We start from the raw sequence: 16,122 nt of genomic DNA on the forward strand, positions 1-16,122 counted from the left end.
CGATTCCACGACATCGGTTCTGTTTCTGCCATTTCCTAGGCATGTCTAGGATCGACTTGCCATATTTTGATGAGGTGGGTTGAGAAGACGACCGATTAGGCTGTTTTGATTCCTTGCATGCGAGTAAAATTGAGGAAGATCAGGCATATCAAAGGGAATATCCTCATCATCTTTAAGAGAAAGAGCGAGCATAGCCTTATCCATTTTTGAAGACATGATAGATTGAAGGAGAGATTGAAATTTAAGCGAGTTTCAAAGAAAATCGATGGAGAAAACAGAGGAAGGAACAGGGCTCAAAAGAGAGAGTCTAGAGCTCTAGAGAAAGAGAGAGTTTTTACTATAACACATGAGATTGACCATGACTCAAGTTTTTATTAATCATATATTTTCAACTGATATGCTATTTTTTTAACGTTGTCACATTTTAAAAATGTGATTCTATTTTTTTGGATTGATTTGCAAACCACAGGATACAAATTACAGAATATTATAATATCTCATTAACATAAATAATAAATTGACAAGTGTTCCAGAAAAATTAAACTGACTATAATTTTCATAAATTAAGTATTTAGAAAACTTTGGACGTTTTAACCCAACCCGAAATATCTATCTAAACGCAAACCGGAAAAACCAAAACCGGATCCGAACTATAATACAAAAATATCCAAACAGAATTTATGAGTTTAGTAGTTTAGAATTTGATTATAATCTGAACCGAACCAAAATCCGAACTAGAATCCGAAGATATCCAAAATTAGATAAATATGTTAATAATTTTATATATGTTAAGGTGATTTAGATATTTTGAGTATTCAAAATATTTTTAGTTAATTTAGATAGTTTAACTAATTCTATTTATTTTTTGTCTTGTTTGGTTTCTCGTGGCTCTTCTGGAGGAGGTGGTTCGGAGCAATATAATGAGATGCAGATTTCCCCTAATAAAAATCGGTTGTGGGTGTGCGATTATGTCTTCCCTCCTATTTCAGTAGTTCTTCTTACTTGGGTGTTTAGTTATTGTGATCTAGTTCTATGGTCGGGTCTACTTTTAGCTTTGTGCATTATGTGTTGTAGCTTCCGAATAATTTTCTCAATTGTGTCGGCTTTAGTTTCCAGAGTAAGGTTTGTTTACTGCTGGTTTATGTCTCTAGGAGTTCTATAAAATTGCTAGCTCTGTGTTTTTCCATGTGTAATACCTTTTTTGCAATCAAGTAAATCTATTCGAGGAAAAAAAACTAATTCTAATTAGATTTCTAAATACTTTTTTATATATTTTTAAACTTTTAGTCAAATTTTAAGGTTCAAAAAATATAGTTTTTGGACGATTTCACATTGGTTACAATCCGATCCGAATCGAATTCAGAAGGAACTGAACCGAACCCGACCCGTTAATTAGAACAACCCGAATGGAACTTATGAATATAACACCAAAAATCCGAATCAAATGAACCGAAACCGATGGCCGCCCTAAACATCCAGTCCTAACTTTAGTAGATTAATAGTATTTTATTTTTTTACTTACTAGATAAAAATGGAAGTAAAACTTAAAAGTAAAATACCTTTTTACGTCCTAATGCTTTTGAACCTTTTTCATCACATATATGAAGACTGAAATTAGTTACCTAGTACTAGTAGTATTTTCATTGTTATTGGGTCTAAGTCTATGTATGTAAAATGTTTGGAAAACGCTTATTTCATACCAAACATATCGCGATATATTTAATTTATACCCGATATACATGACTGTGTAAAATCATATATATATATATATTCAAAAATTCCAAATAACATACTTGATATTTATTTTTTTGGTGAAATCATATACCAGTCGATACATCAGATACAACGTCATCTAATTACAACGACGTGGATGACATGTCAGCTAATTTTGCTGACAAAAATGCCACATGTAAAAAAATTATATAAAAAAAAATAGTCTTTTCATAAAAATGTAAAACTTTATAAAATTTTATTATTTAGTAAAACTAACAAAAATTAATTAATTAATTAAATTTTCATCTTATATAAAGCATATATTCGTAAAAATTTCGATCATATCACAATACCGTCCTTATAAAAATTATAAATGTACTTTAATGATCCAAATTTAATGCTAATGTTACAGCTGTGTTCCTCTTGTTTAATCATGGGCATGTTCCTGTTATTTACATTTAAAGAATTCAGATTAACATAAATTACTTAAATGTAAAAACAACCATGATTGTTTGAAAGTAACACGACTGCAACACTAGTATTGAATTTGAATCATTACAATACATATATAACTCTTATAAGAACGGTATTCTGATATGATCGAAACATTTATCAATATATCTGTTATACATGATTAAAATTTAATTAATTTTTGTTAATTTTACTAAATAATAAATTTATAAAATTTAAAATTTTCAAAAATTATATTCACAAAAACTCCTTTTTATTTTAAAAATTTCTACATGTGGCATTATCGCAAGCAAAATTAACTGTTGTAGCATTCGTATCAGCAAAATTAGATGACATTGATGACATTGGTAGCTGATGGCAACTTGTGTATCATTTCCGTAAAATGTTTTGATAATTTAACTATTCTTCCATTAAACTAACTATTTTGTTTCACAATACATTTTGTTTTACCTCGATGTACAATAATTAAAATATTTAATTTTCCTAAAGTATAGTTTAAAAATAATTCAATCAATTATAGAAATAATTTCTATTTTGTTATCAAATAATTCTATCAAATAATTCCTATTATGTGAGAAAATCATCGCCGGTTTGAACGGAACGACCTACACGAATGACAGAGTTGAGATCCATCAGTCTTTGTAATGTAGGATATAAGATTATATCAAAAGTGCTTTGTGAGAGGTTGAAAGTATGTCTTCCAAGACTTATTTCGGAAACACAGTCGGCTTTTGTACCAGAGAGGCTGATTTCAGATAATATTCTGATTGCTCAAGAGATGTTCCATGGATTGAGGACAAATAAGTCTTGTCAAAATAAGTATATGGCGATAAAAACGGATATGAGTAAAGCATATGATAGGGTGGAGTAGAGCTTTATCAAAGCATTACTCAATAAGTTAGGATTTGATCCACATTGGACGAAATTGATGATGGAATGTATTTCTTCGGTCCAGTATCGGGTTTTACTAAATGGTCAACCAAAGGGTCTTATAACCCCACAAAGGGGTCTTAGGCAGGGAGATCCACTATCTCCATACCTTTTTATCTTGTGTACTGAGGCTCTGATTGCAAATATTAAGAAAGCGGAACAAGGAAAACAATTGACGGGAATGAAAGTAGTGAGAGCTTGCCCATCAATACCTCACATGATGTTTGCAGATGATAGTCTGTTCTTTTGTAAAGCACAGAAGGAGGAATGTGAAACTATTCTCAGGATCTTAAAGGAGTACGAGGGTGTATCGGGCCAACTGATAAACTTCCAAAAATCATCTATTCAATTTGGGCATAAGATTGAAGAATCTAGGAGGCAAGAGATGAGAGATATATTGGGGATTCAGAATATAGGTGGGATGGGGTCATATCTGGGACTACCAGAAAATATAAGTGGATCTAAGGTACAAGTATTTGGATTTGTACAAGATCAGTTAGATACAAGGATTAATGGGTGGACTTTTCGATACTTTAGTAAAGGAGGGAAGGAAGTGGTCATTAAATCGGTGGTTACGGCTTTGCCTAATCATGTAATATTCTGTTATAGACTACCACAAACAACGGTAAAGAAGCTTACGGGTACGGTCGCAAAGTTTTGGTGGAGTCCTGGGGGAAGCACTAAAGGCATGCACTGGCAATCATGGGATAAAGTATGTCTTCTTAAGGAAGAAGGTGGATTGGGTTTTAAAGATATTATGAATTTTAACACGGCGATGCTTGGAAAGTAACTTTGGCGTCTAATAGATAAACCGAACACTCTATTCTCTCGAGTGTTCAAGGGTCGGTATTTCAGGAACTCTTCACCCCTGGAACCAATCCGTTCTTACTCCCCATCATATGGCTGGAGGAGTATTGTTTCAGCTAGATCTCTGGTTAGCAAATGACTAATTAAACGGGTGGGAACAGGTTCATCTATATCATTATGGAATGATCCTTGGCTCCCAACCACTCGCCCGAGACCAGCAAACAAAAATCAACACAACCTGTTTCCGGAACTTACCGTGGATTCTCTTATTTCCCCCGGCTCTAGGACGTGGAATTCACAGGCCATTCGGGCTTTGGTGGATCCATTGGATGCAAAGGTTATAGAAAGTATACCTCTCAGTAGGTTTTGCATGGAAGATAAGGATGGCTGGCATTTTGCCAGCAATGGCAAATATACGGTTAAATCAGGATATGAGATGGAAAGAATTTACCTAGATAAAGACAAACAACCAGCTTTCTATGGCCCAACTGTAGATGTTTTAAAAGCTTTTTGTTGGAAGGTGAAGTGTCCACCAAAGATGAAGCATTTTCTTTGGCAGATTGTATCAGGGTGTGTTGCCGTAAAAAAGAATTTAAAATCACGAGGGATGCAAGGGGAAATAGGTTGTGATAGATGTGGGCACGTTGAGGAATCCTTGAATCATGTATTTTTTGAATGTCCCCCAGCGCGACAAGCATGGGCATTATCAAAGATACCATAACACCCAGATGTTTTTTCCTCGGAATCATTGTTCACTAATATGGATCACTTATTTTGGAGAGTGTTACCTCAGATGAGCGACCATCAGTTTATCTGGATACTATGGTACATATGGAAAGCAAGGAACTGTAAGGTTTTTAGCAATCTGGATATTGATGCAAGGGATACACTAAAATTGGCTAAAACGGAATCTACTTTGTGGGCGGCGGCACAGGAGTTAAATATACAGCAATCTATACCACCGCAAGTATATACACTTCCCACAATCCCAGGGAGATGGTGCTTTGTAGATGGTTCGTGGAAGGATAAGGACTCTTTCTCGGGACAAGGATGGTTCAGCACTCTCACAGGTTTCGAGGGTCTAATGGGAGCGCGAAATGTTCGGGCAAGTATGTCCCCTCTTCACTCGGAGGTGGAGGCATTGATTTGGGCGATGGAATGTATGAGAAATTTAAGACAGTTACAGGTTACGTTTGCTACGGATTGTTCTCAGTTGGTGAAGATGGTTTCGGAACCAGAAGAGTGGCCAGCATTCGCAAGTTACCTGGAAGATATCAAGAGTCTACAAGACAGTTTCCATAGCTCACAGCTCATTCATGTACCACGGACGGCAAATTCAAGGGCGGATCGTCTAGCACGCAGTGCCAGACAACAATCGTCTTTTGTCATTCACATGGATGTAGAGCTACCAGTTTGGTGTAGTTTGATGACAAAAAAAAAATTCCTATTTTGTTATTTCTTAAATTCCATGTATTTGAATCGTCCTTATATGCCTCCCATTCTTTTTTTTTTTTTAAGAAATAATTGGAATTCCACACCTAAATTGGAAGAACATGGAAGTTAGAAATGCTGAGTAAATACAATTGATACGGATTGCAGAGAGTTGAGAGAGTTTAGAAAGAGAAAGTAGATCTGTGATTAGGGTCCGGCGTACGGACGGCGCGTGAGCGTCCGTGCCGTCGCCGGAGCCCTTCTTCTTCTCTTTTATAGTTGTGCTCTGTTTGTTTTTTCGCGTCTTCTTGCGCTTTCTTCTTCGACGTCCTAACCTAGAGCGCCTTGTCCGAGCTCTGATTTCGCTACCTCCGTTAACGGTGGCTCGACTTTTGGAGCAACGACGCGTTCGAGGGGAGGTTTCAGATGGAGAGAGCGCGGCTTGCTTGCTCGGTGTTTCTGTGCCCCGGGAGAAGGAGGCTAACCTAGCTCCGTCGTCGCCGGTTTGTCTGCGGGAGATGGAGGCTTGCTCAGATTCATCTTCGCCGCTTTAGTCCCCGGGAAGGGGAGTTTTCTTAACTTCCGCCTTCGTCGGCTTTGCTCACGGAGAGAGGAGGCTTCTAAAGCTCCTTGCTGCCGTTCAAGATCCCTGAGTCCTTTAGGGTAAGTTTACTAGTTCGATTTGTTTTATGGTTAGTGTGATTGTCGGAAAGGTGGATGTGTGTGGTACGACTGTTGGTTGCGCGGTAGACGGTGAAGATCTCCGGCAATGGTGACGGCGTACAAGGGAAGAAGTTAGTGGTTCTTGATTCGCTTGTCCAGGATGTGAAGTGGTTCAAAGTCGGAGGAAATCTTGAGATGTCGACGATTTCTCTGGCGCGAAGACAAAGCGGTGTGAACGGTTATGGGTTCGTCGGAGGCTGTGCTTGTCTCCGAGCTCCGACGAAACGCAGGTTCGATTTGGCTGAGAGTCGGTGAGATGTGCTCAGAGCGGTCGAGTTGAGGCGGATTGCGACGCGTGTCGCAGATTCTATTCAGATCCATCCACGTGGCAAGTCTCCTCGACACATGCTAGACGCATGGTTTGGTGGGCTTTAGTTTTGGGCCTCGAGGCTGGCTAGTGTTTTCGGTTTGCCGGTTGTAATGTGGGCTTTTGGCCGTAGGTTTGTAGTCTTTGTATTTGGGCTTCGCCCATTTGTTATCTATCTTATTTAAGTAGAAGTACTTTAAGATTTTGTTTGGAAACAAGGATAGGAATAAAAAATAAATTTTTGATTGGAAATATGGATAGCATAATAATTGATATTATATTCTTTTAATTAAAAATAAATGTGCACCATTAAATGTAATTCAGTTTTTAACTTTTTTGAAAATTTTGTTTTTTAAATGTTTGCACCGTATCTTTCCAAAATACTTTCATGTTATTAATTATTTGAAAACATTTATTAAATGAAACCTCAAAATAAAATCAAGTTGAAATAACAAATGATTAAATCAAGAAAATCATACTACGGGTCTGAATTATCTCAACTCTTTAAAAAATAGTTTCGTTTAAAATAAAAACTAAATCACATAAACTAAATTTAATAAAATTATAGAAATTATTTTAATCAAAATGTTGAAGATGTAAAATATTTTATTTAAATTAAAAAGAAAATCAGTGTAAAATAAGTTTAATGTCGGGTTAAATCATATTACATGTTAAAATTATTTAGAGTGTTAAAAATTTTAGTCATATTTAAAATAACAAAATAAGTCATATAAGGAAATTTAAGATAAATTTCATAAAAAGTTAAAATATATAATTTATCAAAAATCATAAATTTTATTATGTAAAATAATTTTCTAACAAAAAATAAAATCAATGACGGAAAAACAAAAAATTGGAAGAACATGTACATTAATCGTTAGACCGACTTTTGTAATCGGGCACTAACCAAATGGGAGGCATATAAGGACCAGTTGTGGACCCCACTGAACATCACAGAATATTCGGATCGACCCAATTGGATCTCATCTTCAGATCCGGATCCACAAAACGAACACACCTTTTAAATATGACTTCACCGGCCACGCCTGTCTTTGCCAATCCGATTAGATTATTTCCATCTCTCCATTGAAATTAAAAAAGAAAAAAACGGAGCTTTCTTCTACCTTACGATACTCCATTAATCCAATTTTTATCCTTTATATTTCTTGTTCGATAAAACCCCCTCATTCGATTCAAATTTCTCAATTTGATTGCTACTAAAGACCCAATTCAACTTTCAGAAAGAAAAAAAACCCCAGAGTTCGTGTTTTTTTATTTCTCCGATGATGGTGATTTACGTCATTGTCCTTGTTCTCCTCCGCGTTTTCCGATGAACTTTCCCACCCGTCGTCGATTCTCCAGTACCCGTCGGAGGCCAAGAAAGTCGTCGACGAGGTCGATTTGCATTGCACGAGCTGGAGATTGGCGGCGGAGACGAACAATCTCGCCCCTTGGAGCTCGATTCCGGCGGAGTGCGCCGACTACGTCAAGGACTACGTGTTGGGTAGAGGCTACGTCACCGATCTTGAGAGAGTCTCCGAAGAGGCTTCCGTCTTCGACATCGACGACGGCAAAGACGCTTGGGTTTTCGACATCGACGAGACTCTCTTGTCTAATCTTCCCTATTACAACGACCATGGCTTTGGGTACGCACACGTTTTCTCTCAATCTCACAACTTGGTTTAGTTTCTCAATTTCGAAACTTGGTTTAGTTTCTCAATTTCAAAACTGGTTTAGTTTCTCAATCTCCAAAACTTGGTTTAGTTTCTGAATTCTCAAAACTTGGTTTAGTTTCTCAATCTCAAAACTTGGTTTAGTTTTTCAATTTCAAAACTTGGTTTAATTTTTAATTTCAAAACTTGGTTTAGTTTTTAATTTTTCAAAATTTGGTTTAGTTTCTCAAAACTTGGTTTGATTTAGTTACTCACTACCGGAACAATGTTGCAGGCTTGAGCTGTTTGATCACTCAGAGTTCGATAAATGGGTTGAGAGAGGAGTGGCACCAGCCATAGCACCAAGCTTGAAGCTTTACCAAAGAGTTATTGATTTGGGGTACAGAGTTTTCTTGCTTACGGGGAGGAAAGAGAGCCACAGGCTTGTCACTGTCGAAAACCTCATCAATGCCGGTTTCCAGAACTGGGACAAGCTCATTCTCAGGTATATTCTTACTCATAGAAAACAAATGTATTGCTCATAGGAACATTCTTAGAGCTTTCTTTATTTGGCATTGCAGATCTCCAGATGAACAGCACAAGATGGCTACGCTGTACAAATCTGAGAAGAGGGATGAGATGGTGAAAGAGGGGTATAGGATTAGAGGCAATTCAGGTGACCAATGGAGTGATCTGTTGGGTTCTTCCATGTCTCAGCGATCTTTCAAACTTGCAAATCCAATGTATTATATCCCCTGAAGAGTGACGAGTGAAGGCAAGGGGAGCTTTATTCAATATTTTTCTAGATTGTATAGACTTGCTTACCAGAGAGTAATCAAAGTTTTATGACTGCCACGACTTGTAATCTGTCAGCTATTATATGCTACTAAATACTAATGACAGAGAATGCTCTGTTTCAGTAATACTACACTTGCTTCGGGGAAAAGAAAATAAATATAGAGTTGACAAGTATTATTACTTCCGTTGTAATTTTGTAACCAATGCAGGTGTGTCATCTATGTTTTATGAGAGCTTTACAGGTTGGTTATCTGGAAATTATTAATCTTTCCTCATCTGTTTGGGGTTACTACATGAGACATACAATAATGAGGAAACAAACTTTCCTTTACGGATCTTGTGGAAATCCATGAAACGACGTGATTTTCAACAAAGACGGAATAGAAGCTACAAAACAAGGATGCTCGGTCATATACGTGCCTATTTATAAAAGTAGTAAATACTAGTACTGTAGTATTCGCTTAGCATCAACCCAAGCCATATTGTAAATCAACAAAGTAAAAGTAATGGAGCAAGGTTCTCTCCATTTGTTGACACATCTGACTTCAAAATGAATATGAGAGTGCCAGGTCAATAAATGAAAAAACTGGAAACACCACTCACAACATTTTGTTTCTCCACCTCACCAAAAGAAATAAAAATTTACTAAAAAACACAATCTCCGCTTTCTACGCTCTCGACATTATCGATCTCCCCCTCTCTTCAGAAAGGTTTCTTCTATCTGTTCCTATTCCGTTTTGAAATCGAGAATCAACAATCATAATGGTTTCTTGGATCTCCCTCTCTCTTCCTCTTTCAATCCGACCGCTCAATCAGATGTTTATGGATGATGTGCATTAGTTTTTCTATCAAATACTTATGTTTCCACACTTGTCTGTTTTCATCGTTTTTATCTGATTCTGTCTTATTGATGAAACAACAGCAACGTTTGCCCTCTTTCATCAGAAACATGGTCCATGATTGAAGATCAATCTCGGCGTCTTCCTTCTAGATTGCATTTACTTCTTGTCTCTCTCAGAACAGAGACATTCCGTGTTCTGTTCGTTTGCTTCACATTGTCATGATGGTGGAGATTTGGGAGTCTGTAAACCCGTAGCGACCGAGTCTGGGTTTCGTTTCTCGTCGAAGCTGGCTTTTGATGAGATCTATTCGGCGAGTTTTAGAGTTCAGCGATCCTCACCACTCTCTCCTTACGCGGCAAGCAGTCATAACAGTAGAAGCGAATCAGAACAAGCGTCATCATCCTCTAGACTTGAACACGTTGAAAGGACATGGTGATTCTGTTAATGCCCTCTCTTTCTCATCTGATGGAAAGAGCTTAGCCACAGGTCTTTCCCCAAAACATGCTATATAGCTTCACATTTCTGTTGATTAGCTTGCGCTGATGGAGTGATCAGAGTTTTCAAGCTAGATGATGCCTCAAGCAAAAGCTTCAAGTATATATCTTCTCAATACACCTGCTAGGTTGATGTTTTCTCATGAAAGGCGAAGCATGGGGGGGAGATGGGAGTAAACTGGTTGTTGTATATGTTAAACAGCAGAAAAATAAAATTAATTTGGTTTATGCTGAGCCGAAACGGTCTGGTGGAGGTAGTACCTGAGAGCCACAGGAAGATCTTGGCCAATATGGTTGGGGTTCACGAAGAGGTAGTGTTGTTACTTCTGTTTATCCACTTGATACCTTGTCCGTCTCCTGGTCCTAACTGCTTTGTCTGACACCACTGGTGCACAAACAGGTTAGGTTCCTGGTCCTAACTAGAGAAGAAGGAAACAAAGGTGGAGAAGAGGAAGAAGTACACAGTTTTAGATGGAGTTCGGAAGAGAGATCCCGATCAAATATGAGTTTGGGAGATCACATATGGAGTTTCTCTTAACCGAGGACATGGCACGGAAGCCATAGAAACTGGCGTCTCTGTCATTGGAGTAAACACTTCTTTGTGGTGAGCCTTGCTTCCTACGCAAGCATCAGAAGCAGCAGCTCAAATCTGGGAGGTTCAACTGTTATGTTGTATCAAATTCAAGAGAGCGTAGGAGGTTCATTTGTATGCTGTTATGACTGAAATTTTGTATACAAGTACGGGACACTGCAGATTCAGAATTCAACGGTGGGTTCAAAAAGTGGACGGTCAGTTTATTAGTTATTCATGTATTTCTGAACCGGTTTGTTGCATTGTAAAACAGAGTGGTATTTTGATGGATCGTCTTGTTTGGTTGGGAAAATGAGCTCGGACTGAGCTCATATTTGGAAGGAACCTTATGGACTCGTGGATAAATGTTCAAGTATAAGGAGAGATGGTCTGGAGTTCGGGAACATGGGAAACGAACGGAACAAGAGATCTGTCCAAAGTTGAGAAAATGAGAACTTGTCGTCAAGTGTCTAAGGTGAGGGATTTATGGAAGCATAGTTCATATTTTTCTATTATACTACATGATTTATAATATGTAGGTTTAATCTGATTGTTATCCAATTGATTTATCCAATTGGCTGTGGACTTATCCGATTTCTATAGATAGCAGAAGCAGTTGCTAAATTGTATACAAACAACATGCCAAGCTTAGTGATGACATATACCAAGTGAAATTGTGAGAGACATGTAGGGAAAAAGGTGCCATGATTTTTCACCAGAAACTACGAAAGTTAATTTAACTTAACTTGTAATGCAACTATAAACCTGCATGACTAGATGAAAATCATCGGCAATATCTGGGGAAAAGAGAGATCTGCCTGTTTCTTTGAAACTGATGGTTTTCTGCGAAAAAAAAAAACATTTCCCATCTTTAGACGTCAGATGATTACGAACTAAAAAATGTAGTGAAAGATACTAAATAAACATGAAAATATTAAGCAGTGGAGGAACCTAACCTGTTTGTGCACCAAGCTCTTTTTTTTTTACTAGAGAATTGCTACTAAGAGCATCTCTAACAAACCCTCAAACCCTCAAATTTTAAGGTTTTTGTCTCTCCAACAGACCCTCAAATCCTCAAATTTTGAGGGCCTGAATAGTGAAACCTCAAATTTGAGGTTCCACTATTCAAGCCCTCAAAATACTATTTACTTTTCAGTTTAGTCCTTATAAATTTGTAACTTACATATATTTGTACTAATATTAATTTTCTTATTACTTTAATCCTTGTAACTATATTTCACTTAAATCTTTAAATATATCTTATATATACAGATATATATACATATATATACATATATATATTATTATTACATAAAATATAAAAATATGTTAAAATTAAAATAAAATAAATAAATAAAAATATTACTTAAAAGATATTTATTATTTCACAGAACATTTATATTAAATTGAACAATATATTACAAATTAAAGATCAAAAGTACAAGACTAAATATTTTACAATAAATATTACACACATATATATTACACAAATTATAATCAATACACTGATATTAATAATCGGATAGATTTAATCCCGAGCCTCCAAGATCACCAAAATATGGTCCATAGAAATTTGGTGTACTGTTGGAGACTGTTGTTGCTCTCAATGGTAATAATGAGTAATTTGTATTTTTCTATATTTTTATGAATTAATCTATGTTTTATTATTATTTTATGTAATTTTGTGTTATAATAAATTGTATTCATAAATATTATGTTTTATAATTTCAGTGTGTATGTACTATCTATCTATGAAAGATATAATGATGATAGTTAATTTATATTAAAGTTAGGGACTGAAATGCAAATTACATAAAATTTTAAAAATAAATTTGAGGATCCTTGTTGGAGTAACCCATCCTCAAACCCCCATTTTGAGGATCATTGGCCTTTAAAATGAAGTTCCTTGTTGGAGATGCTCTAAAGAAACACGCTCAAAATAGTTTTGGTTTTATAGTTCAGGCCTTTTGGTTAATTCAAATTTTCAAAAATCAAAACAGAACCATTTAGTTAATTCTAACCACAATAGTTATGATGTGAATGTCTAGGTTGCATGGAATCAGAAACGAATACGCTGAAAGAGAAATACTTGGGTTCACTCATAGAGTGAACCTTTAGGTTCATCCAACCAATAGGATTTCGTTATTTCATATTCAGTATCTTTTAAAAAAAGAAACAAAATATTGTCAAATTTTATTATGTTTTTAAAATAAAAAATAAATAGAAAATAATAATAGTCGCAAAAAAAATTATATTTAAAATACCGTTAGCAAAACATTAAACCCTAAACTCTAAACCCTAAATCATAAACCTTAAATCTATGGTAAACCCTTGGATAAATCCTAAATCTTTTGAATTTTTTTTAAAAATATTTTTAACACAATCAGCAAAACACTAAACCCTAAATACTAAACCCTAAACCCTTGGGTAAATCATAAACTTTGGGTAAATCATAAATACTAAACCCTAAGCCCTTGGATAAACCCTAAACCCTAAATCTTAAACCTAACTCCTGAGTAAATCCTAAACCCTTGGGTAAATCATAAATACTAAACCCTAAACCTTTGGATAAATCAAGGATTTATGATTTATCCAGGGGTTTAAAGTTTAAGATTTAGGGTTTAGGGTTTAGTGTTTGGCTGACGGTATTAAAAATATATTTTCTAAAACATATTTTTGTTTGCAATTAATATTAATTTTTATTTTTTAGTTTAAAAATAATAATATAATTTGACAATATTTTGTTTCCTTTTTTAAAAGATATTGAATATGAAATAATAAAATTCTATTGGTTGGGTGAACCTAAAGGTTCATTATAGGGGTGAACCTAAGAATTTCTCAAGCTGAAATGAAATATTTTGAAACGCGGAAACATGATTTTAATATTTTTTAAGATTAGAAATCTATATATAATAGCAAACTGAAAATGATGTCATCCTTTTTTTTATAGGAAAAAAAATTATAATCGAATGACTGAGTTTGTTTTAATTTGATGATCAAATGGTTATGATATTGTGTTTGTAAAATAGTCTTACGTCATCGTTCTTTTTTCGCGAAACAACGCTTCGCTTGTCGACTTCTCCCAACCAACGCTTCTCTTAAACCACAAACCTCTAACAGTTGCCTCCTTTAACAAGATTATATATTAAAATTTATAATGATCTATTCATGGGCTTATTATCATTCATCATCTCAGTGTTTATGACTTTTGATTCTACTGTTACCAAATCTCGTCAGTTATTTGTTTCAATCGATTATTTGAATGACTGAGTATATGTTTCTTTGCTCTGTTTCTACTGGAGTTAAGAGTTTGATGTGTAGTAGAATTACGGATTTGTGTGATTGATTGCTCTTTAAGAGATTTAATCAATTTGGTTTATGTTTATGAATGGAGATGATGATTGGTCTGATTTTAGTTTGTGTCTGCAGTTCATAAACAGAGGGATATTGTTCCTTTGGATGTTAACGATGATACTGATGATGATTCCAATGAGGATGATGTGCAAACTTTCCTTTGTGGACTCTTTTGTCTGATTATTTGAGATGCTTACCTTTCAGTTTTCTGTAGCTTTGGCTTATATGGTGTTGATGGTGATGAAAATTCCGAAGAGGAAAAAAAGAGAAAGGACTGATTACTAAAAGTAATCAACTTAGATGCCTTTTTGCGTTATTGTTATTATATGCAGTCTCCTCTTTTCATCTTTCCACCCTGATCTACATATCTGCATAATTGCCATTCAGAATCAGTCAATCGTCTCGCTCGTTGGGAAGAACAAAAGTTCTACTTCATCCATTAAGATGATCGCTGATAAAAAAAAACAAATATGTAAGACGTTCAATTTTAAAAATTGCATCATCTAGCAAACGTTTCATGAAGATTTGTTCTCCTATATTTTTTATAGGAAAAAAAAAGTTTGATCTAACGTTTGAGTTTATCACTACTTTTTAATCTGACGGACATGACTTTTTTTAATCACAAAATCTTAAGTCATCTAACTGTTTTCAACAAACTGATGCACCTCTTCTCTTATCGACGCAGCACTCTTCTCTGACCGAGGCACCTTTTTACGGTGACCTTTTTTATAACGGAGCGATGCACCTTTTTAAACTGATTAATAGATTGAAGTACTGGTTTGAATAGTGGTGTTCTTTGAGAACGCTTATCAATTCAAGTTCCAAAGAAAAACTTTGGTTCATCATCATGATCTGCCCTGAACCGGCCAATTCGACGTCATCGTTTTATTATAGGACAAGAAAATTTAACATCCAACAGTAGCATAATCTGAAAATATAATTCAATGTATACAATTTTGTATTTGTATAAGATGAAGGGCATGACGTCATCATCGATGTCACTTTAGCAAACGACGTCTTCTTTTTTTTTTTGATAATTCACTTGTAATTAGGGGTGTTTAAACGACGTCTTCTTCATAGCTCTCTATACGTGTCCCCTAAATAAATTGCAGGAATTATTTTTCAAGAGTTGTATCTTCCTTTAGGAGTTGTATTTTTAATAAGTTTACATATTGGAGAGATTGTATAGGTTTTTAAACTTGTTTCAATGTTTTCTAATGATTCTCTCTTCTGTTTCCTATCTCTCTCTCTCCGATCTCCGGTTAGTTTAATTTTGCGGCAGCAGATCTCAATTTGATCTGCAATTTGCTGACTATTGTTAAAATTTCTGCTATTACAGTAAACATACTTTTGCTTAGATCTCCTCTGGTAAGGCTTCTTAGTTTGATTAGTGTCGGTAGGATCCACAATTCAGAACAACTCAATCATTCTCTGATGATATAATTTCAGAATCAGATTAAGGTATTGCTATTGCTATTTCTCTGCAATTTGCTAATTTGTAAATTTATCTCTCCCTTGGAGTTTCTGCAGTTGCAGTAACCATATTTTTGCTTTGATGTCCTCAGGTTCATTGTTTAATTACTGCACCTTTATATAATAGGATGGAGTCTGTCTTTTCTGGTATTTTAAAATCGATTTCTGATACGTGAGGAGGTACGTCTTGAAGAGAACCACACTGTCACACTCTTTGAATTTTTATTTTGTTAATCTTCTTCATTTTATGGTACACGTATTTGTCTCTGCAGTATGTGATAATGTGTCCGATCTCTTTTTGAATGGTTAATAATGTGTGGTAGGAGCAGGCCTGGGTTGGAGATGGAATGAATTGCGTCTTATTTACTGGCCGAGGAATCCGTTTTCGCTTTCCTTTTCTTTCTTCCCAGATTATTTATGGATTGCAATTTATGTCATCTCTGATTTTGGTACTTTCTCCAGTTTTTGTGTCGAATTCCACTCGATTTTCATTGTTTCATATTTATTTTCCTAATTCAGTTTCATTAGGATTTGGTTCGTTAGAAGTACTGATATT

The 16,122-nt window shown here is 35.4% G+C and overlaps 1 protein-coding gene and 2 long non-coding RNA genes across 5 annotated transcripts; all 3 read left to right on the plus strand.

Moving 5' to 3' along the window:
• Nucleotides 1-7,675: 7,675 nt before the first annotated feature.
• On the plus strand, nucleotides 7,676-8,892 carry LOC108833324 (acid phosphatase 1; the record flags this gene model as incomplete). The annotated part of the gene is made up of 3 exons (XM_018606754.2): nucleotides 7,676-8,028; nucleotides 8,330-8,539; nucleotides 8,616-8,892. Coding segments are annotated over 3 exons (741 nt in total), but the record flags the coding sequence as incomplete, so codon positions are not given.
• A 542-nt stretch (nucleotides 8,893-9,434) lies between these two features.
• LOC130508414 (uncharacterized) lies at nucleotides 9,435-11,716 on the plus strand. 2 transcript variants are annotated; one of them, XR_008942857.1, is made up of 3 exons: nucleotides 9,435-10,160; nucleotides 10,208-10,479; nucleotides 10,569-11,707. It is a non-coding gene; the product is annotated as an uncharacterized LOC130508414 (long non-coding RNA). The 2 variants fall into 2 exon arrangements; XR_008942858.1 differs by having other exon boundaries at nucleotides 9,439-10,479; nucleotides 10,569-10,937; nucleotides 11,014-11,716.
• A 3,345-nt stretch (nucleotides 11,717-15,061) lies between these two features.
• Nucleotides 15,062-16,088, plus strand: LOC130498933 (uncharacterized). 2 transcript variants are annotated; one of them, XR_008937957.1, is made up of 3 exons: nucleotides 15,125-15,554; nucleotides 15,659-15,746; nucleotides 15,896-16,088. It is a non-coding gene; the product is annotated as an uncharacterized LOC130498933 (long non-coding RNA). The 2 variants fall into 2 exon arrangements; XR_008937956.1 differs by having other exon boundaries at nucleotides 15,062-15,554; nucleotides 15,659-16,088.
• Nucleotides 16,089-16,122: the final 34 nt, after the last annotated feature.

The sequence above is a fragment of the Raphanus sativus genome, chromosome 2 (assembly GCF_000801105.2).
Source record: "Raphanus sativus cultivar WK10039 chromosome 2, ASM80110v3, whole genome shotgun sequence".
NCBI classification, from domain to species: Eukaryota; Viridiplantae; Streptophyta; class Magnoliopsida; order Brassicales; family Brassicaceae; genus Raphanus; species Raphanus sativus.